The following is a 22,864-nucleotide window of genomic DNA, read 5'->3' on the forward strand; positions in this document are numbered from 1 at the left end:
CCGGCAGAGGAAGCAGCTGGGCTCACTGGCATCCGGAAACAACGGTAGGCAGCTTCTTCATGCGGGAGGGGGAGGGGGGAGGCTGTGGAGGTGCGAGCGGTCCTTCGGGTGGGGGTGCGAGCGGTCCTTCAGAAAGGAGAGTCGGGGCGGCGAGAGGAGAGTTGGGGCGGCATGCGCGGTATACGCGTCTGCGCGCTATAGTAAAAATTTTTTTTACATAAATTTCTGTTCCCCACGCGCTATACCCGTGTATGCGTTTTACACGGGTGCGCGGTATATGGGTGAAAATACGGTACACCTGTTCCTGCTTTAAACCTTTTTACCCACTCGTAAACCTTTCGTTGATTCATGGTGCTATGTTCAAACTGAGTCAATATCTGACAGTGAATTTTCACAACTTTCACACCCTCTGCCCAAAGAAAGCACACTACTGCGTGACGTTCTTCGATGGTGCAATCTTGCAGTAGAGAGTCCATGTTTCTGACCTCGTGACTGCCACATGACTAAAGGTCAAGTGCTGCACTGTGTGTGGACAAACTATCCAACAAGCAATGTACGAGTACATTTGTTGCATTTCGCTAGCTCTGTTTGGCTATCACATAATTTAGCAATTGCCTTTTAATTTTTGATTCGCCCTCAAACTCTATACATAAATCTACTCTTTATCTCCTCTAGAAATTGCCAGATATCTTCCTCTTGTAATACTTTTTTTGTAATTCTTTTGTAATCCGCCTTGAACCGCAAGGCAATAGCAGAATAGAAATCTCTAATGTAATGTAAATGTTTGATATACTTTGTCCATTTGTTTCCTTTGAATTCCTCATTGCGTTTACACACTCTACTATGCGACTTGGAACACACACATTATTATCTTAGTATGCAAATGGCACTTACATTTAAGCGCTAAGGTTACAGAATTAAAGGGTTAGTGTTCCATGTTTTGGTTCACAAAGAAACCTTCAGTGAGTGGGGAAAAGGGTATTTTGTAAAGTATTCAGTTTTTTATGGGGTATTCTACCATTCGGAATACCAGATTCTTGCCTGACTTTATGATCAAGTTTCCTGAGCAGGGTACAGATTCCCAGTGATAACATAACAGTAGTATGAAAAAAGTTGTATATGCCGTTTGCCATTGCTGGCAATAGCAGTTAAAGATAAAGTCTAGCTGCTGAGTAGGCAGAAATAGAGAGCATAGCAGGGTCCAGTTAATCTGACAGAGACTCTTGTGCCTTTTGCACCAGAAAACTGCAGTACATCAGTCTTGACCAGTCTCTAACCACATCAGTCTTGACCAGTCTCTAACCACATCATCCTACCTTTTTCAGCTCCGCATCCTTTCTCACTGGGCTGTGCTGTAGCTGCTCAGTCTTTTCTCCTTCATATCCAGACTTAATGCTGCTCGCAGAGCTTTGGGAGACTCCGGAGGGTCCCTTGTGGGTTGCCTGGACTATGACAAAACTGTACCCAATGGCTCCTGAGTTTCAACTGCTGTTTCATCATGCTTAAGGTGGATTCATTAGTAACTTAAGTTACCAAACGTACTTCTCTGCCTAGTGAAAGTGGAGTGATGTGCAGGATCGCAGGGTAGATGTAATCTTCAAAAGGCACTTGGAGGCTGTAAATTTGGAACTAAAGGTGGTAGCTGTGGCGGCGGCCTTTGTTCAACATGCCTGCCATGCTAGATTATGTCAGATTCCTTCAATAGATGACTTCACTTACCCCAGTTGTTAATGTCTGGGGTGAATTAAATAGCAGATGCTCTATATGAGCAAGTTTCTGCTTATTCTATCTGTCCGTAGAATGCTTTGAATCAGGCAATGGGCAGAACAGTCGACTTCCAAAACCTCCTTGAGCAGGCTTCCCTTCAAAGGCCAAATGCTCTTTGGTAAGAGATTGGACAATCTTATGGCCAGTGTAACAAATCGTCACCCTAAGCCCTTCCAGATGACAGACCACGTGCCCCGAAGGGGTCAGGTCATGATAATTTTGAGACTCTTGGCAGTTTCGTCATGAGTGTCCTCTGCCCAGAGATCACAATGATGCTAGGTCAGTAGCTGTACCTCCATGGATAAGATGACAGTTGGATTATTGGGAGGCTTGGGAGCAGATTTGCTCAGACTGCTGGGTATTGGACATCATTTGAGAAGGATACAGGCATCGACACCACCTTTCTTCTGCTGGTTATGCCTCTTTCTATACAGCCTAGCCTTCTATCTACAGCCAGTGCCTTGTCACGCTGTTTCGTTGCCTTCAGATCGTCAGACACTACCACCCCAAGGTTCCTCTCCCCATCCATGCATATCAGCCTCACTTCAGCACATATGGTTCCCTCAGATTTCTACTTCTTAAATGCATCACTCTGCACTTCTTCACATTGAATTTTGTTTGTTAAACATCAGACAATTCTTCTAACTTTTGCAGATCCTTTTTTCATGTTTTCCACTCCCTCTGAGGTTACTACTCTTACAAATCTTAGTATCATCCGCAAAAAGGCAAAACTTACCTTCTAACCTTCTAATACACCCCCCCCTTTATAAAACCGCACAAGAGGTTTTTAGTGCCTCTGGTTATTTCTTAGGAGGTGCTATTGTATAAGTAGCTGCTCTCTGTGGAAAATGCCTCTGATAAGATTGAAGAGATCTGAAGCCTTTAAAAGTAGAAGGCTTAGGATGAGTGATGGCAGCAAATGATTTTTCCCATTCAGACAATCGTTTAGTAGCTCCTCGATGGAGTCATTAAACAATTCATTGCCTTGACAAGGAATGTTGGCCAGACGATCTTGAAGATTAGGGTCCATGTCTACAGTGCAGAGCCAGGCAAGCCAGCGCATCGCTACTGAAAAGGCAGCAACCTTTGAGGAAAGCTCAAATGTATAATAGGAAGATTGAAGGAGATGCATGCGGTGTTGAGTCAGAGTGGTGATTGTCTGCTGAAACCCTGGAAGACGATGTTGAAGAATATATTTAAAATATTCAGGCAGTGTGTCAATCAAATGCTTGAAATAAGAAATGAAAATAAAGTTGTAATTCAAAATTTTAGTTACCATGAGAGAATTTTGATACAACCGGCGACCAAATTTGTCCATGGTCCTGCCCTCTCTTCCAGGAGGGACAGTGGCATAAACTTTGGCAGGATTGGTCTTTTTCAGAGAAAACTCCACAAGAAGGGACTGATGGGATAACTGAGATTTCTCGAAGCCCTTGAAGTGGACCATCCTATAACGAGACTCCAGCTTTCCTGGGACAGCAGGAATGGAATAAGGTGTCTCGAGGTTTCTCTTGAAGATCAAGAAAGAAGTGTATTAATGGGTAATTGGAGTGACTCCACAGGAAGACGAGACATACCCATTTCTTCTAAATACTCCTGAGAGTACTTGGAATCAGAATCCAAAGTAATATTGAGTTCCTTACTCATTTGACAAAGGAAAGAAGAAAAAGATATCTGCTCCAAATAAGGTTGACCTCGAGGAGAAGAAGGTGACCTCGAGGTGCCTCGCAAAGCAGAGAACGAAGGTGAAGCTTCTCTAGAGTACTTATACCCGAGGCCTGAATATGCAGGTGTTATGCTTATGGCCAGGGTGTAACAAACTTTCCATGCTACATGACATGTCTCCTCAAGTCTGCTTGCTTGTTGCTATCCTAACCGAATGTAACTGGGAAACCAGATGTGTCTGAGTCATAGTTAAGGAAGCTGTTTAACTGCAGTTCTCACCCTATATAAGAAACGGGACTTTCCAACAGAATTAGAATCCATCTTGTTGCAACTACGGGGAAGTCCTGTGATCTACCCATCCATCAATCGAAAGGGGTTCCTGATTGTGAGGAGTGATGATGCCCGCAATTGCAGTGAAGTTATTCCATTTTTATATATTTATATAAGTATAATAAAGGGTTATTGTCTATGCATTTATATCGTCTGTGTGCTTTTTTGAGTGTCACTGATCATCCCATTTGACAGAAATAAGTGGCGGAACAGCAGGTATAGACGACTCACTGAGAGTGGATAGAATCCCTCGTAGGAGAAGAAGCAGCGGTATCTGGAGGTAGTGTCCTCGACTTCAGAGTTGGAGGTCTCGAATAGTCTCGAGACCTGGAGAGAGGAGTTGTCTCTTGAAGAGAACCTGCGCCTCGATGAATGCCTCGACTGGTGTGGAGAACCATGCCTCAAATCAGGCAGGTCTCGAGAAAGTCGAGGAGTCGTTGCCTTATGCCTCGGGAAGGACGGTGTCTTATATGAGGAGGGAAGGCTGGAGGCTGGAGATCGAGACACCAAAAGGGATTGAACGCCTGGTGTCGAGGTATCTCGAGGCACTGACAAGGACTCGACTCCTTGCATTGAGTGAGGAGGATCAGCTCGAGGTACAGCCAAGGACTCGACTCCTTGTGATACTGCTAAGTGATCAGGCTGGACTGCAGGAAGCAGAGTCAAGGTAGGAGTATGTTTGGCAAGCATATTACCAAACTGACGATCCAAGATGGCCTGAATCATAGCCTCCAAATGTGACACTGAGACTTGAGTTTCTGGTATGTTTGGTGTGGCTATAGTCTCCAAGGAAGAATGACTCTTCGACTTGGAGACATGCTTCTTTGGTATCTTGATAACCACTACTGGTACCTGACCTGAGGGAGGCAGCGAGGCAAGCGTCTCATCAGGAGAAGACTTAGCAGATTTAGTCAAGGATGAAGACCCGCCGAACGAGAATAACTTGATTAAAGTTGAAGCCAATGTTGAGACAGAAGGGGGAACTCCTGTAAGCTTGACCGGATTTGAGGTCGAGACCGGGGCAAGTGGATCCATACCTCTGAAGAGTTTTTCCACCTGAACTCTATGACGTATGCGGGCATGAGGTTGAAGGGTAGCACAGCGAACATACGACTCCGGACGATAGTCAGGTCCCAAACACTGAATACACCACCAATGTGGGTCAGTGAGGGAGATCGCGCACTGGCAATGGCTACACTTCTTGAAGCCTGTTACTGACTGGGACATATACAGGAAGATAGTCAAAACCTGCCGGCTGAGGCCACGAGGCAGGCCCCGCCATGACTTTTCTGAAGGAGATGTGTGAGTCTCTGTCCATTCCCTTGGAGGCTGAGTCCAAGAAATCCAAGGTGTTCCTTGATGCTTTGGACTTCGACCAGCCTCCAAGAGAATTTTTGAAGTTGCCCCTCCATGATATTTTAAGGGAGACTTTCTATAAAAATCTAGAAACTCCCTTGACTATTGCAGGGGCTCCTCGTAAATTAGACTCCTTATACAAAGTCATCCCCATACCTGGCTTTGAGAAACCCCAGCTTCCGCATGAGTCTTTATTGGTGGAATCTACTCTCAAAAAGTCTGTGAGAGCTAGTGTGTACGCCTCAGCCCCTCCTGGCAGAGAAGGGAAGGCCATGGACAAATTTGGTAAGAGGTTATACCAAAATGCTATGTTGGCTAACCGATCTGGTAATTATGCCTTTCATTTCTCTTTTTATTTGAAGCACCTCATTCAGAATCTGGCTTCTTTTGAGAAATACCTTCCTGACCGCAAGAGATCTGCTTTTCGTCAATGTTCTTCCTCCCTTCTTCAGCTTCGGAAGTTCATGGTACGTTCTATCTATGACATATTTGAACTTACCTCCAGAGCCACGACCATGTCTGTTGCCATGCGTCGCCTGGCTTGGCTAAGAGTATCAGAGCTCAATGTCAACCATCAAGATCGTCTGGCTAATGCCCCGTGTCTCGGGGATGAGCTTTTTGGTGACTCTATGGACTCCACCACACAAAAGTTGTCCGCACATGAGACTCGCTGGGACACTCTTCTTAAAACCAAGAAGAAGACTCCACCTGTCCGGCCTTTTCGGCAACAATCAGCCTATCAACGCCGTTATGTGGCTAGACCCTTACCACAGGTTCCTCAACAGCCTAGGTGTCAGCGTCAGCAACAACAGCAACCCCCTCGGATGCAACAACAGCAACTGGTGAAACCTCCTCCTCAGCAGAAGTCCACGCAATCCTTTTGACTTCATTCTCCAGGGCATAGCCAGTGTTCTACCATCCGCCCATCTGCCTCAACCCATAGGAGGACGTCTTTCTCTGTACATCAGCCGTTGGGAGATCATCACCTCGGACCAGTGGGTCCTTAAGATCATCCGCCACGGCTATTCTCTCAACTTTCAGACTCTTCCTACCCAAAGTCTGCCAAGAGAGTCTGCTTTGAACACTCCTCAGTCCTCCCTTCTTCTACAAGAAGTTCAATCCCTCCTTCTTCTGAACGCCATAGAGGAAGTTCCTCTAGATGAGAAGGGGCAGGGATTCTACTCCCGTTACTTTCTGGTCCCCAAAAAAACAGGAGATCTCGGACCCATTTTAGATCTTCGCGATCTCAACAAATGCTTGGTCACAGAAAAATTCAGAATGCTTTCTCTGGCCACTCTTTACCCTCTTCTCAATCAAGGCGACTGGCTATGCTCCCTCGATCTCAAAGAGGCATACACTCGCATACCGGTCAATCTGGCCTCCAGACAGTACCTCCGCTTCATGATCAATCACTGTCATTGCCAGTACAAGGTGTTACCCTTCGGTCTTGCCTCCTCTCCCAGAGTGTTCACCAAATGTCTAATTGTGGTAGCTACTTTTCTATGCTCTCATCATCTTCAGGTCTTTCCTTACCTGGACGACTGGTTAATCAAAGCCACTTCCTCTCGGGCAGTGCTCCTTGCCACCAACCAGACCATCCTTTTTCTACAACTTCTGGGGTTCGAGATCAATCTACCCAAATCCCATCTCATCCCTACTCAGAGATTTCAATTCATAGGAGCGGTCCTGGACACAGTCCTCATGAGAGCGTTCCTGCCGTCCAACCGTCTTCAGACTCTTCAATCTCTATGTCAGCAGGTGCTTCCACAACGCTCCATCTCTGCCAAGCAAATGATGATTCTCTTGGGTCACATGGCCTCGACAGTTCATGTCACACCCTTCGCCCGTCTGCATCTGCGCACTCCTCAATGGACTCTAGCTACCCAGTGGTCCCAAGCGACGGATCCTTGCTCACGACACATCTTTGTGACATCATCTCTTTGTCAATCTCTACAATGGTGGTTGATATCTTCCAATCTCTCCAGAGGTCTTCTGTTCCATCTACCTCCTCATCAACTAGTCATCACCACCGATACCTCCCCTTATGCCTGGGGGGCTCACTTGAACGAGTTTCAAACTCAGTGCCTTTGGACGGCTCAGGAAAAGAAGCATCACATCAATTTCCTGGAACTCCGGGCGATGTTTTAAGCCCTCAAGGCTTTTCAACATCTTCTCTTTCCTCAGGTTCTGCTACTTTGCACAGACAATCAAGTTGCAATGTACTACATCAACAAACAGGGTGGGACAGGCTCTCGCCTCTTGTGTCACGAAGCCCAAAAGATTTGGTCTTGGGCGACAGATCACCAATTATTCCTGAAGGCTATCTACATTCAGGGAGAGCAGAATTCCTTAGCAGACAATCTCAGCAGAATTCTCCAACCCCACGAATGGACTCTCGATCCTTTGACTCTCTAGTCCATTTTCGTTCAATGGGGCACTCCTCAGATAGACCTCTTTGCATCTCCTCACAATCATCAGCTGCCCCTCTTCTGCTCCAGACTTTACTCTCCTCACCTTCTGGCAGCGGATGCTTTTCTCCTGGATTGGTCCAATCTGTTCCTGTATGCTTTCCCTCCTCTGCCTCTCATGTTACGAACCTTGTTCAAGATCAAGAGGGAACAAGCCACCATGATTCTCATCGCACCACGGTGGCCCAGACAACATTGGTTCTCCCTTCTACTTCAACTCAGTTCCAGTGAGCCCATTCTTCTTCCACTGTTTCCTTCTCTGCTTACCCAGCATCAGCAGACCCTTCTCCATCCCAACCTACAGTCTCTGCACCTGACAGCTTGATCTCTCGGGCTGACCTCAGCTTATTCTCTTCTGTCTCAGCCCGTTCGTTCTATTCTGGATGCTTCCAGGAAACCGACCACTCTTCAATGCTACCAACAGAAGTGGACCCGGTTCTCTTCCTGGTGTCTTCTTCATCATCATGATCCCACTTTGCTTGCAGTGGAGACCTTGTTAGATTATCTTCTTTCTTTGTCTGACTCTGGTCTCAAGTCTACTTCCATCAGAGTCCACTCAGTGCTATTGCTGCTTTTCATGAGCCAGTTCAGGGGAAACTTCTCTCAGCTCATCCTTTGGTTTCCAGATTCATGAGGGGTCTGTTCAATGTGAAACCACCTATTAAGCCCCCTCCTGTAGTCTGGGATCTCAATGTGGTTCTTTCCGCCTTAATGAAGCCTCCGTTTGAACCTTTGGCTACAGCTCATTTCAAGTTTCTCACTTGGAAAGTGGTCTTCCTTATTGCCCTCACCTCTGCCAGGAGGGTCAGTGAGTTGCATGCACTAGTTGCTGATCCACCTTTTACAGTCTTTCATCATGACAAGGTGGTTCTGCGTACACATCCAAAGTTTCTCCCTAAGGTTGTATCTGAATTTCATCTCAACCAGTCGATTGTCCTACCTGTATTCTTCCCGAAACCTCATTCTCATCCTGGAGAACAGGCTTTACATACTTTGGACTGTAAGCGGGCTTTAGCTTACTATTTACAGCGTACTAAGCCCCACAGATCAACTCCCCAACTCTTTCTGTCCTTTGATCCGAATAAATTGGGACACCCCGTTTCTAAACGTACGTTGTCAAATTGGCTTGCAGCCTGCATTTCATTCTGCTATGCTCAGTCCGGACTGACACTGGAAGGTTCTGTCATGGCCCATAGGGTTCGAGCTATGGTAGCATCTGTAGCTTTCCTCCGTTCCACTCCTATTGAGGAAATCTGCAAGGCTGCTACTTGGTCCTCAGTTCATACTTTCACATCTCATTATTGTCTGGATGCTTTCTCCAGACGGGATGGACACTTCGGCCAGTCTGTTCTGCAACATTTATTTTCCTAATGGCCAACCTTCCCTCCATCCCTCTTTTTGTTAGCTTGGAGGTCACCCATCAGTCAAGAATATGCTGCCTGCTTGTCCTGGGATAAAGCACAGTTACTTACCGTAACAGGTGTTATCCAGGGACAGCAGGCAGATATTCTTGCGTCCCACCCACCTCCCCGGGTTGGCTTCTTAGCTGGCTTATCCTAACTGGGGACCACGCGCCTCCGTCAGGCAGGAAGGCACGTGCGCGGTGTGGCCTGCTAGAACTTTCCAAGTTCTTAGAGTGCAATCACTCTAAAATTGTCCGTACTGGGGCTCCGTCGGTGCCGTCACCCATCAGTCAAGAATATCTACCTGCTGTCCCTGGATAACACCTGTTACGGTAAGTAACTGTGCTCTCTCGCACTCAATGCATGGGTGCCTTCTGATTCTGCAATGGGGAGGCCACCAGAACCAGAGAACTCTGCACACAGGTCTGTTGTGGAGGAACTCGACTATTGGGGCTAAGTATAACACCAGCGCCAAAGGAAACCTTCATTTTTCCATTTCTTGAGGCACTTCAGCCAGCTTTCACCCGAACTCAGAGTTTGAGCATCAGATCATACCAGAAAAGTATCTATAGAACCTGCAGAGGGTTCCTAGAGCTTGTTGAGAGAGGCGAGCTGCCCTACTGCCCTTTCGTTTCCCAATCCAGGAAAAGTTAATAGAAGTAAAAGCGGATCTAAAGGGTGTTGGCTTGTGTCCACCACCTTGAATCTTTCCCGTAAAGCATGCTAATGTGTTTTTCTACCTACTGTTATGCTCACTTTCCATGTATTTTCTCTGGGTTTGTGGTTCATTTCCTTTCTAGAACCCCAAGGTGAGACTAGGAAAGCTAGTTCTGATTTGAGAGAATTCTTGTGCTACCCTTATGTACATAACAAATTCTTTTGTCCACTATTACTTATTCCTTAGCTATCCAAAGAGACCGGCGAATCCTCCGATATCATTCAAGAAGAAGCTATGGAAATCCTGGAAGAAATGGGTCACAGTCTGCGGCTAGGGGCCATCCGCTTCTTTGCCTTTACTCTCAGCAAAGTGTTCAAAAAGCTCTTCCAGAGGGTTTGTGTGAATGAAGAGGGAATTCAGAGAGTAAGTATTAAGTTAAACTAGCTGACACACAGTGAAATTCACTGGATTATCTTGTTTGCTCATCTGGTAGTTGAGATTTTAGATTTATTGCTGGAGGAGGAGTAGTTTAATTGTTAGAGCAGTGGGTTGAAAACCTGGGGAACCAAGCTAGATTCCTGTTGCAGTTCCTTGTGATTCTGGATAAGTTACTTTAACCCTCTATTGTCCCAGGTACAAAGTAATACCTGTATATAATAGGGACAGATAGGGAAAATGCTTGATTGTAAAAACCTCTTAGATAACCTTGATAGGCGGTATATAAAATCCTAATAAACTTGAAACCATTTTAATTGTAACCACAGAAAGGTAATATCATATATACTCAAATATAAACCGATCCGAATACAAACTGAGGTATCCTTTTATCCTGCCAAAAAGGGAGAAAAAAGGTTGACTCGAATATAAACTGAGGTTAGAAATTTTGGGTTATCATGGTGAGCCAATCTTTAAAGACTGCTCACCTTCCCTCCTCATCAGCTGTCTTGTAAGTCTCTAAACATAATACAAATATCTGTGATGTATATATCCCAAAGCTAACATATTCACAACAAGGCCCTTACATAGGAAAACGCAACCACAAACTTAAATGTAGACAAAAATCAAACTTAAACCTCCAGAACCATATGCAGTTCAACACGAGAGAAGGAGAAACAGCACTCTACACTTTGGAAAATAAAAAGAAAGCAGTATAAATTTATAGTAAAACTGCATTTTCTGTTCATGAAATTAAAAATTTATTTTTTTCTACCTTTGTTGTCTGGCTATTTTATTCATGTTTATCCCAGTATCCAGTTTCTGCTTTCTTGTCTTAATTTTCTTTCAGGGTCTTCAGTCTATCTGCTTTTTCTCTCCTTCACTTCCTCTCCTACAACCATCTCTGACTTTTAACCTTTTCCTTTTTTTTTCCATTTATTTTTCTGCATCTCTATCTGCTTCTATTTACAGCTTTCCATCTCCCTCATCCTACAAGGGTCATTACAATCCTTCAATATAGTTTCCCTGCTTTGCAGTGACCGAGTCCCAATGTCCCGGAAGCTTCATTATCTAGGCATAACCATCTATAGTTATGCAGACAACATTACCATTCTCATACCTTTTGATCAACCAAAGACCGCCATGACAAACACACTACACCGAACACTGTACTGGGATTCAAGCGCAAGTTGGATGCACACCTTCTTGCATATCATATTGAAGGATATTGCAAATCCGGGTCATTAAAAAGGAGTACCTAAATGGGCCGCCTGGATGAAAGATCACAAACTGAAACTCAACCCAGACAAAACTAAATTCATCCTCCTCAAAAATGACAAAGTCCCAACCATTACCAATATAGAAATCAACTCAATCAACTACCCCATTCAAACCACCATAAAACTACTAGGAATGATTATAGACAGATGCTGCACCATACAACCACAAATAAATAAAACAATACAGAAATCCTTCGCAGTTATGAGAAGCCTAAGACAAGTCCGTAAATTCTTTGAAAGAACACAATTCCAGCTTATAGTACAATCCCTAATCCTAGGTCTGCTAGATTACTGCAACATCCTCTGCCTCCCCTGCCCTGCTACAATGACTAAACAACTACAAACCAAAATACAGCTCTGAGACTCATCTACTCATTGAGGAAACACGACCATATTACAGAAGCATACATCAACTCACATTGGCTACCAATCCAAGAAAGAATGCTATTTAAAACCTTAAATGGCAGCCCAATCTACCTGAACAACCGCCTCATCCAAACCACCTCATTCGGACATAGAAACCCCCCCCCCCCCGATCAAAGAAGTTAAATGGAAAAAAACTATACAATGGCCTCCTAGCCACTCAAGCAGCAAAACTAGATAACCAGATCTCCAATCTACTAATAACTACCCCAGACTACAAGATATTCAGAAAAGAAATAAACTATACTCTTCAAGAAATTCCTGAAACAGTCCTAACATCACATACACCATCCTCCCTCCCTCCCTCCCTCTTCCTGCCACACAGAAACTACCTTTATCTTCTCTATAAATGACAAATGATCTTCCATTGTAACCCACCATTTATAATTCTTTTGAAATCCGCCTTGAACCGCAAGGTAATGGCGGAATAGAAATCTCTTATGTAATGTAATTATTCCATCCAAGACACCATTTTTGTTCAGTTGCCGAATGGCTCAGGTACCAGAGGAAAAAAGCTCTTCCAGAGATGCAAAATGATGTCTATGCATAGGTTGTTTCAACTTTGGAAAAAAGGTCGAAGTCTGAAGGAGTCATGTCTGGACTGTAGGGAGCATGAGGTAACACCTCCCAGCCGTATTTGTGTAGTTTTTCAATGATTTGATCATCATCATCATCATCATTACAGACAAATTTCCATGTGGAAGAAGTGTCACAGCAGTGTATTATCGTGATTTTTTGCAAAATATGTGCAGAAAAATGCACAAAACCTGACCTCAGTTGCTCTTGGTTGAGCCACTCATACTTTATGACAACGCTCACCCACACATAGGGATTGTTGTCATTGAAAAACTACACAAATATGGCTCTCATGCTCCCTGCAGTCCAGATATGAGTCCACCAGACTTCGATCTTTTTCCAAAGTTGAAACAACCTATGTGTGGACATCATTTTGCATCTCTGGAAGAGCTTTTTTTCTGCCGGTACCCGAGCCATTCGGCAACTGAACAAAAACGGTGTCTTGAATGGAATAATGAAGCATCCCAGACGTTGGGACTTGGTCATTGCAAAGCAGGGAGACTATGTTGAAGGATTGTAAAGAAATACTTGGAAAAATAAAAATAAAACATGTAAATTTAAAAAAATAGTGTGCATTTATGAAATGACCCTCGTATTATTCTCCAGTTTTTTTGCTAACTTCTCTCCCCCCTTCCAGCATCTTCTCTTTCTCCCTTTTCACTCTTCTAACCAGTATCTGTCTTGCCTCCTTCATCCAGTATATCCTCTCCCCCCTTTTCTCCAACACCTTCTCTCTCTCTCTTTCTTTGCCACTTCCAACACTACCTACCTGGGGCTCTGGTTGTGGGTGCAAGGTAGGCAGCTGATTCCTCCCGGTGGCGGCTGTGGCAGTCGTCCATGCTGTTTGCCAGCCACCATGAAGAGTCAGAGGCTTTTCTGGATTGCGATCAGCCTTGAATTGGGACCCTGTCCCACTAAATTGGCTGGCAATGAAGAAGCCAGATGCCATGGGGGATATCCCTCTTGCCAAATCGCTATAGGATCTCCTGCTCTCGATTCCATCCCTCAAAATCTGCCGCTCTCGATCCCGTTGGGACTTGAAGTGATTGAGGCAGGAAAGTCTGTTGGTCACCTGTTTGAATTTTGGTGAAAAAATCACGTTTGAGGGCCCACAATATACAAAGACAAATTGTAGGCCTCACAGCATATCCTGAAGAAATCCACAGCATGATGGTTAGAACGTTGGTTCTACCTAATCAGATGCGGTGAGATCTGGAAAACTGCAACATAAAACCTAACTTCACGTGGAGAACATCTTTAAACTCACCAGAGAAATTTCCATTCTATGGGAAAGAGACCAACTGATTTTCCTACCAAAATTCAAATTGGTGACCAATGGACTTTCCTGCCTCATTTACCTCAAGCCCCAATCAGTTGAAGGGCTGAAATGTTGGTTCTATCTGACCAGATGTGGCACGACCCAGAAAATTCCAACAAGTACAAACCCAATAGTTCATCCCAACCCTCCTAATTTCCAGTTTCTCTTGAGCCCTTCCCATCCATCACTTGAACTGTGCACATTTCTGACACATGCCTCCATTCCCTTGCTGCTGCCCCGTTAAAGCAGGGTCAGCGCTTTGTAGGCCTTGTAATTACAGGTTTGCGGTGAAGTGTTGCCCTGCCCTGCTCCTTTTTGAAGCATGTTTCTTTTGGAGGGGGACAGATCATGGCAGCACTTCAATACAGGCCTGTGCAGCACTCAGTCTTCTTTAAATTGGGGCTGGCATGGAAGAAGATAGAGGAGTTCAGTAGCAGCCTGGAAGGAGTGGTGAGATGCTGGGCAGTTAATCTAGGGTAGGGAACTCCGGTCCTCGAGAGCCGTATTCCAGTCGGGTTTTCAGGATTTCCCCAATGAATATGCATGAGATCTATTTGCATGCACTGCTTTCAATGCATATTCATTGGGGAAATCCTGAAAACCCGACTGGAATACGGCTCTCGAGGACCGGAGTTCCCTACCCCTGTTCTAGGGGATTAGAGAGAAGATGAGGTGGCTGGACACCTGAGAGATGTAGGGAAGGGAGGTCAGAGTTGAAAATTTGCATAGGGCAACTGATACCCTTGGGCTGACCCTCCCTGCCCTACTACCATTATGTGCATAAATGGTCAGATGCCTCCTTGTTCCCTGTTTACAGAAACATCTGTATCCAATCTGATTTTGGTGAACATTTATATTCCTGCTGAGAACTGGGTGTAGAGTGGTCACACTCCTTTTGGATTTGTTGTTGTGAGCTCCATCACCAAAATTCACCCCTTCCTTTCTGAGCACACTATCCGGACCCTTGTCCACACTCGTAACCTCACGCTTAGATTACAGCAAACTACTTTTAACTGGTCTCCTGAAGTGCCACCTCTTCCCCCTGCAATCTGGGCAAAACTCTGCTGAATGACTCATCTTCCACCAACCTTGCTACACTCTTGTCACCCCTCTCCTTAAATCACTTCACTGGCTCTCTATCCGCCTTCACACACAGTTCAAGCTCTTATTGCTGACCTACAAATGTGTTCATTCTGCTGCCCCTCAATCTCTCTCCTCTCTTCTCTTTCCTTATACACTTCCCAGAGAACACCTTTCTCCACTGCCAATTCCAAACTTTGTTCCTTTCATCTAGCTTCCCCCTATGCCTGGAATAAATTGCTGAGTTTGTCCGCCAAGTCCCTTCCCTTACCTTGTTTAAAAGCACACTGAAAACCCACCTTTTCTTTTATATAGCCTTCAATCCATAACCCTACTCCACATTGTCCACCAACCCAGCCAGCAGATTAACCGTTTCCCTTAACTTTTTCCATGACATCCTGTTTGTCTGTTTAGACCAGTGTTTTTCAACCTTTTTTGGGCAAAGGCACACTTGTTTCATGAAAAAATTCACGAGGCACACCACCATTAGAAAATGTTAAAAAATTTAACTCTCTGCCTATATTGACTATATATAAAGTAATTCTCTATATAAAGTATATAAAGGAATCAAATAAACACAAAGAAAGTATTTTATAATTACTTTATTACGAAATAAAAATTATAAAAATTATAAAATACTTTATTCAATGCGAAACCTGGGCCTGTTTGGCTGAACACAAAGCTGATATTCTGGCTGGAATCGAAGAAAGACACACACGTAGCTCTTCATCAACAGCTCTCAGTCTCTCTCTGTATTTGGTTTTTATAGCATACAAAAATAGACAAATATACCCTCCATCCTTTTTATTAAACCACAATAGCAGTTTTTAGCACAGGGAGCTGCGCTGAATGTCCAGCGCTGCTCTTGACGCTCATAGGCTCCCTGCGCTAAAAACCACTATTGCGGTTTAGTAAAAGGTGACCATATTGTAAAATATAGACAGCAGATATAAATTCAGAACTGTGCATAGTAAGTGAAGGGAAGTTTTCATCTCTGGGAATTTACCCAGTTAACTATTAAGTTATTTGGGCAAATTCCTTTGAAAACTGTGGTAATACTGCCTCCACTTTGCTAAATTTAAAATAAAATCATTTTTCCTACCTTGTCTGGTGATTTCTGGTTGCACTTTCTTCTTCTGACTGTGCATCCAATCTTTCTTCCCTTCTATCAGCCTGTATGCTTTCTCTCCTCCACACCTCATTCCCTCCCCCAACTTTTTCTTTCTTTTTTTCTGTTTCTCTTCTTTCCTTCTGTTTCCCTGCCTGCCCCCTTTCTTTCTTTCTCCCTGCCGTTCCCCAAGCCACTGCCGCTGCCATCGGGGAACAGGACCCACCAATGGATAACAGGCCCCAAAGCCGATGCCGACGCATGCTCTCCCTGACGTCAATTCTGCAATCGGAGAGGAAGTTCCGCCCAGCCAGGCAGCGATTGGCTGGCCCGAACTTCCTCTCCGACTGCAGAATTGACGTCGGGGAGAAGAAGACTTATCGGCTCGATAGATTAGATCGCCAAGACAAAGTGAGTCCTGGGTGATCGACTCACTTTGCCTTGGCGAGCTACTGGCGCCCCTGCCTCGGGCCCCCTGTCAGCTCCGGGCCCGGCGGCCCTGCGGCACACCAGGCAACATCTCGCGGCACACTAGTGTGCCGCGGAACAGCGGTTGAAAAACACTGGTTTAGACTGTAAGCTCTTTTGAGCAGGGACTGTCTTCTTTGTGACTGTACAGCGCTATGTACGTCTGGTAGCACTATAGAAATAATTAATAGTAGTATAATTTTTTGCAACTTATGTGAAGATGCTGTCCAGTTTTTGCATGCATGCTACTTTGTAATTTTTATTAAATTGTTACACAATTAGAAATATGAAAGTAAAAATAGTAGGTATATTTGAAGAAATGAGTTCCAAAGGTATTTATTTGTAAGATATATCATAATCTGTGAAAAAGTTATGTTGGCTAGAATGCTTAAAAATAAAAATTTTGCATTTAACAGGTTATGGAGTTCTCTTTATTTACTGGTTTAATTCTTGGAGCAAGTCAGAACTAAGGGCATTGTGCTGAAAACTGAATTGTTTGCTTGTGGCATGTGGTTGTTTATTTTTTTGATTTAAGCTGTAATGTCAGTTGATTCTTTCAGTGTCATGTCAGCTTGAACTTGAAAAATCTTTGTGTTTTCTTCAAAGTTGACTCAAGTTATCCAAGAGCATCCTGTGGTCTTCCTGCCTAGTCACCGGAGCTACACTGACTTTCTGCTGCTATCTTACATCATGTTTACATATGACTTGCCTGTGCCTGTCATTGCTTCAGGAACAGGCAAGTATTAATTCAACAGCTCCTTTTTCATTTTTATTATTGAAATCTTTATTATCTTTCAGTACAAAGTACAATGAAAACACTACATTCTTGTACAATCCCACTCTATTCCTGGACTATTGGGTTATTTTTCCATACTCACTAGAGCATGTAGGAAGCCTCATTATTCAGAGGCTTGAGCCCCTCCACTCTTACTGTCCCCACAGGAATCAGGCCCAGATTCACTACAGATAGCAATTCAGTTGCTGTTGGCCGATTCTCTGGCCGATTTTAAAACAGTGATTGATTCACTATCTTTTTTGCATGCAAACTCCCCGACTCAATCGCTCAGTGAGCAATTGAGTTGGGGGGCAGAGTCCTGACAATAGTGACAGCAGAAGCAGCCTGTCAACTGCCCGCCAAGGGAGGAGACCGAGGCACCTGAGCCAATCAGGGCCTTAGGCCCCTCCCTGTGCATCACATGATGCACCAGGGCGGGGCCTAAGGCCTGCATTGCGGAGCAGAAGGCCGGAGCACCCCTCCTGCTCCTAACGTAAAGGTACGGGGAGGAGGAGTCTGTTGCTGTCCAGTGACAGGAGGGAGAGGGCATCCCTTCTGCCGTTTGTTTCGTGCTGGGGTGGGAGGAGGAAGGTTGGAAGGAGAGAGAGGGCCCCAGTGGCATTTTCAGTTCAGGATGGGGGTGTTTGATTGGCCGTGGGCAGGTGGGGGACTGGACATCCCTCCTGCCATTTTTTCAGCGCGGTGGGGGGAGTGTTGGGTGGCAGGAGGGAGCATCCCTCTTGTTATTTGCCGGGGGGGGGGGGGCGGTTTGACAGGTCTGCCTGTCTTTTCTTCTTTTTTTTTTTATGGGGCAAATATTTTGGGAAGTTTAATTCTGTGGTAATGGTAATAAATTGGCTAGATACTGTGTGGTCCTGGAGGCTCCTTTTAATTGCAGCCAATTGTTTTAGAGCTCATCTTTCCAAGTAGATTTTGTGACAGAGATGAGGTGAGCTCTAAGTCTCCAGATATTTTGCCTTAGGACCAATGTTCCACAGATGGTACACTGAATGAAATTTTATGTTGAGTGTTTAGGTTGTGTGTACAAGTATACTCTGAGGGATAAGAATCAGCAAGTTTACCTGAACTGACTTTATTAAGTACCGTATTTTCACGCATATAACACGCGCGTTATACGCGTTTTTACCTACCGCGCATACCCCTCGCGCGTTATACAAAAGTTTTTCTACATAGTTCCCACCCCGCCCGACGCCCGATTCACCCCCCCATCAGGACCGCTCGCACCCCCACCCCGAACGACCGCTCGCACGCGCTCCCACCCGCACCCGCATCCACGATCGGAGCAAGAGGGAGCCCAAGCCCTCTTGCCCGGCCGACTCCCCAATTCCCCGACAATATCGGGCCAGGAGGGAGCCCAAACCCTCCTGCCACGGCGACCCCCTACCCCCACCCCGCACTACATTACGGGCAGGAGGGATCCCAGGCCCTCCTGCCCTCGACGCAAACCCTCCTCCCTCCAACGACCGCCCCCCCCCAAGAACCTCCGACCGCCCCTCCAGCCGACCCGCGACCCCCCTGGCCGACCCCCACGACACCCCCACCCCCCTTCCCCGTACCTTTGGAAGTTGGCCAGACAGACGCGAGCCAACCCCGCCTGTCCGGCAGGCAGCCAACGACGGAATGAGGCCGGATTGGCCCATCCGTCCCAAAGCTCCGCCTACTGGTGGGGCCTAAGGCGCGTGGGCCAATCAGAATAGGCCCTGGAGCCTTAGGTCCCACCTGGGGGCGCGGCCTGAGGCACATGGTCGGGTTGGGCCCATGTGCCTCAGGCCGCGCCCCCAGGTGGGACCTAAGGCTCCAGGGCCTATTCTGATTGGCCCATGCGCCTTAGGCCCCACCAGTAGGCGGAGCTTTGGGACGGATGGGCCAATCCGGCCTCATTCCGTCGTTGGCTGCCTGCCGGACAGGCGGGTTTGGCTCCCGTCTGTCCGGCCAACTTCCAAAGGTACGGGGAAGGGGGGTGGGGGTGTCATGGGGGTCGGCCAGGGGGGTCGCGGGTCGGCTGGGGGGGCGGTCGGAGGTTCTTGGGGGGGGGGGCGGTGGTTGGAGGGAGGGGGGTTTGCGTCGAGGGCAGGAGGGCCTGGGATCCCTCCTGCCCGTAATGTAGTGCGGGGTGGGGGTAGGGGGTCGCCGTGGCCAGGAGGGTTTGGGCTCCCTTCTTGCCCGATATTGTCGGGGAGTCGGCGGTCCTTCGGGGTGGGGGTGCGAGCGGTCCTGCGAGGGGGGGGTTGAATCGAACGTCGGGGGGGGGCATCAGGTTTTCAGGGTGGGGACAGGACTTCAAGGGGGAGAGGAGAGTCGGGGCGGGCGAAAGGAGAGTCGGGGTGGCCAGAGGAGAGTCGGGGCAGGTGAAAGGAGAGTTGGGCAGCATGCGCGGTATACGTGTGTGCGCGGTATATAAAAATTTCTGTACATAAAGTTGTGTTTTTCGCGCGCTATACCCGTGTGCGCGTTTTACACGGGTGCGCGTAATCTATGTGAAAATACGGTAATAGTTTTAATGGGTATTACTGTACCTATATAGGTAATTCAAGCTCGGCATGGGTGGATGATGGGTAGGATGGGAAGCTGTTAAGTGTAAAGATCCAATTTGAAACTAGAATTTACCAGGTATATCATCTAAAAAGTATATCTTAATCTATGAATGGCACTGAAATTTTGTACTTGGCTTGTATGTTTCTGTATTGCTTTTCTCTTGTTTTGAGATGTTACAATGGAATACAATGAATTCTGTAGCCAATGAATGTTAATTTGCCTATACACATTTTTAAAAGAAAAGGAAATAGAATGTTATCTGTCCAAAAAAAGGGGCAGGGCAGGTGAAAATATTATCCAGATAGTAGAAATTTTTAGCTGTGATGCAGATGTGTTATGTTTAGTTTAGGCCTGCTAAATGTTGGGCCAAAACTAATCACTGTGCTGGCACTGTTAGTAAACTCCGTAGTGCTACCAATCCAGATAACCTGTATTTTCAGTGCTACTAAGGTTAAAAAAAAAAAAAAAGTGGCTGGTGTTTATTCAGTAACCACAATGACTGGCTTAAGTTATCAATCCCTATGTATTTAGGCATTTGGGACCATGCGTTACCATGTATAGAGTTGTGTTGTATGTGTTTTGTGGGGATGAAGCGAGTATGTTTCAAGAAGGTAAGTTTCTTATACTAGCACTAGTAGGGATATTTCAGAAATCTAGGATTATCTCCTGCCTGTTGGCTCATCTTGTGCATGCTATTCTTTCGTTATATATATGGTGATGAAGAGGAGTTGCTTTGAGCAATTTGGTACACCCATGTACACACATTTAGATCCTCTAGACCAGGGGTGTCAAATGTCGGTCCTCGAGGGCCGCAATCCAGTCGGGTTTTCAGGATTTCCCCAATGAATGTGCATGAGATCTATTAGCATACAATGAAAGCAGTGAATGCAAATAGATCCCATGCATATTCATTGGGAAAATCCTGAAAACCTGACTGGATTGTGGCCCTCGAGGATTGACATTTGACACCCCTGCTCTAGACGGAAAAATACAGGCCTTACCACATAATACCTCTCTACCAGCCTACCAAGATATGCAATAGAGAATGACACGGTGGCGGTTTACCCGCGGCCACCGCATTTTAGCCGCGGGTCACCCGCCGAAAACGGGGAAGAAAACTAGCAGTCGCGACGGGGACAAGGCCATTCACCGCAGTGAGGCATGAAGGATCGCGCGTTCCCCGCAGCTCACACCCGCCCGCCCAATCGATTCCAGTGTCCAGCCAGCTCTCTCCCCTCTCCTCACCCCAGTCCGCAGATCCTCCTCCTCGGCGACCCGCACGCTACCAGAGAGCCGCGCACACCCGCCGCTGCTCAGCCTCGATCTTCTGCTCTGACGCAACCGGAAACAGGAAGTTGCAGCAGAGCAGAAGATCGAACACTGAGCAGCCGCGCGTGTGCGGCTCCCTGGGAAAGCGCGCAGGTTGCCGAAAAAGAAAACCCACAAACCAAGGTGAGGAGAAGGGAGAGAGCCGGCCAAACACCAGGATCGACCGGGCAGGCAGGTAGTGGCCGCGGGGACCGTGCGATCGCTAGTGTTCCCGGCTCAAATTGGAAGGAGGGAGTGAAAGGAAAAAGGCTTATATGGATGCAGCGGGGACGGTGACGGGGTGGTGAATGGGATGGCAGTGGCGGTGACGGGGCGGTGAAGGGATCGGCGGTGACGGGGCGGTGCAGAGGATGGTGGGCTGGTGACAGGGCGGTGACGGGGACAGATTTTTTCCCCGTGTCATTCTCTAATATGCAATACCATGCCTTTCTCCAAGTCTCCCACACACTCATATAGGCCTCACTAAAACCAGGATCTTTGATTTTGCCAAAATTAAATCTGCAACTGAAATTGGCCACTTGATTTTGGCAGAAACTAAAACTGCAATTCCCAGCCACCCTCCCTGAGCCTATCCTAAGAAGCAAGTCTTAGTGGTCTCTTCAGAGGCAGGAACGAATGGGAGTTCATGCATCCCCCCGAAGAGGCCACTAGACCACCAGGTCTTGCTCTTTAAGGTAGACCCAGGAATGGCTTGGGGGGGGGGGGTACAGGTGCAGTTCAGTTTCAGTGAAAAATACGCCTTCATTTTTGTCAGAAACCAAAACCCAGATTTCGGACTAGTTTCGGTGCCAAAACCAAAATTGTCAGCCTCTACAGTGATGCCTGACACTTCTAACAGAAGAAGAGGATATGCACCATAGTGTGTGTTTACATTTTCTAACTTTTTTTACCCATTTGAAATTGAAAGAATTTGAAATTTAAATTGAAAGCTTTGCACTAGCTGAAGCTGTGTCTCTATTTTACAGACTTTTTGGGAATGAAAATGGTTAATGGACTGCTACGAATGTCTGGTGCCTTTTTCATGCGACGCACATTTCACGGGAACAAACTCTACTGGGCAGTTTTTGCTGAATATGTCAAAACCATTCTCAGGGTAAGTTAAGACCATTTTATCAAAGTTAATTGGTTGATTGGAAATCTCTTGCCCGAGTGGAACTGGCACCCTGAGGTTGTGGGATCAAATCCTAGCACTGCTCCTTGTGACCCCTGGGCAAATCACTTAATCCTCCATTGCCCCGGGTACAAAATAAATAACTGTATGCATGTAAACCACTTTGATGTGTAATCACAAAAGGCGATATACAAATTCCATTCCCTTTCCAATCAACTCGTGAAGCAGGAATGAAGTGGGGCTACTAGTCAGAGGTGGGACCATGTGCAAATAATACACCTGCTTACTGAATAGTGTGTGCTGGCAAGAGGCTGGTTCCCCCCCTCCCCCTACTCCATAGCCATCATGCTGCTGCCAGGAGTGGGAAGAAGTGTGGATAGAACTGAACCCGCCCTCCCGCAAACAAATGTTTTACTTGCTTTCTAGGGATTTCTGGGCTTGGAGGAGTCGCTCAATGTTAGAGTAGTGGGCTCAGAGCCAAGGTTCAAATCCTACTGCTGCTTGTAATCTTGGAGCAATCACTTCACACCTGAAGCAGTGGAGGGTTAACTTAAACTGTAAGTTCTCCAGGATAGGGAAAATATCTACTGTACCTGAGCATAACTTGCTTTGACCATTTGAAATAGGCATGAGCTAAATCAATTTCCTTACCCTTACCCTTTTTGTCTTTAGTTTGGGGGGGTGGGATTGTGAGGGCAGCTGCAGCCGGCTCGAAGTTATGTCATTGCCATCTCTCATCTATGGGTTCCTGATGAAGG

General features: G+C 46.2%; 1 protein-coding gene across 3 annotated transcripts in view; it reads left to right on the top strand.

Moving 5' to 3' along the window:
* The window catches only part of GNPAT (glyceronephosphate O-acyltransferase), a 169,316-nt gene that overhangs the window by 26,204 nt on the left and 120,248 nt on the right, over positions 1-22,864 (top strand). For all 3 annotated transcript variants that reach the window (XM_033936353.1, XM_033936355.1, XM_033936354.1), the window contains exons 3-5: positions 9,894-10,070; positions 16,942-17,071; positions 21,961-22,088. In XM_033936353.1, the coding sequence (XP_033792244.1) occupies positions 9,894-10,070; positions 16,942-17,071; positions 21,961-22,088 (435 nt within the window). The remainder of the gene's footprint in view (positions 1-9,893; positions 10,071-16,941; positions 17,072-21,960; positions 22,089-22,864) is intronic.

Source organism: Geotrypetes seraphini, chromosome 3, assembly GCF_902459505.1.
Source record: "Geotrypetes seraphini chromosome 3, aGeoSer1.1, whole genome shotgun sequence".
NCBI classification, from domain to species: domain Eukaryota; kingdom Metazoa; phylum Chordata; class Amphibia; order Gymnophiona; family Dermophiidae; genus Geotrypetes; species Geotrypetes seraphini.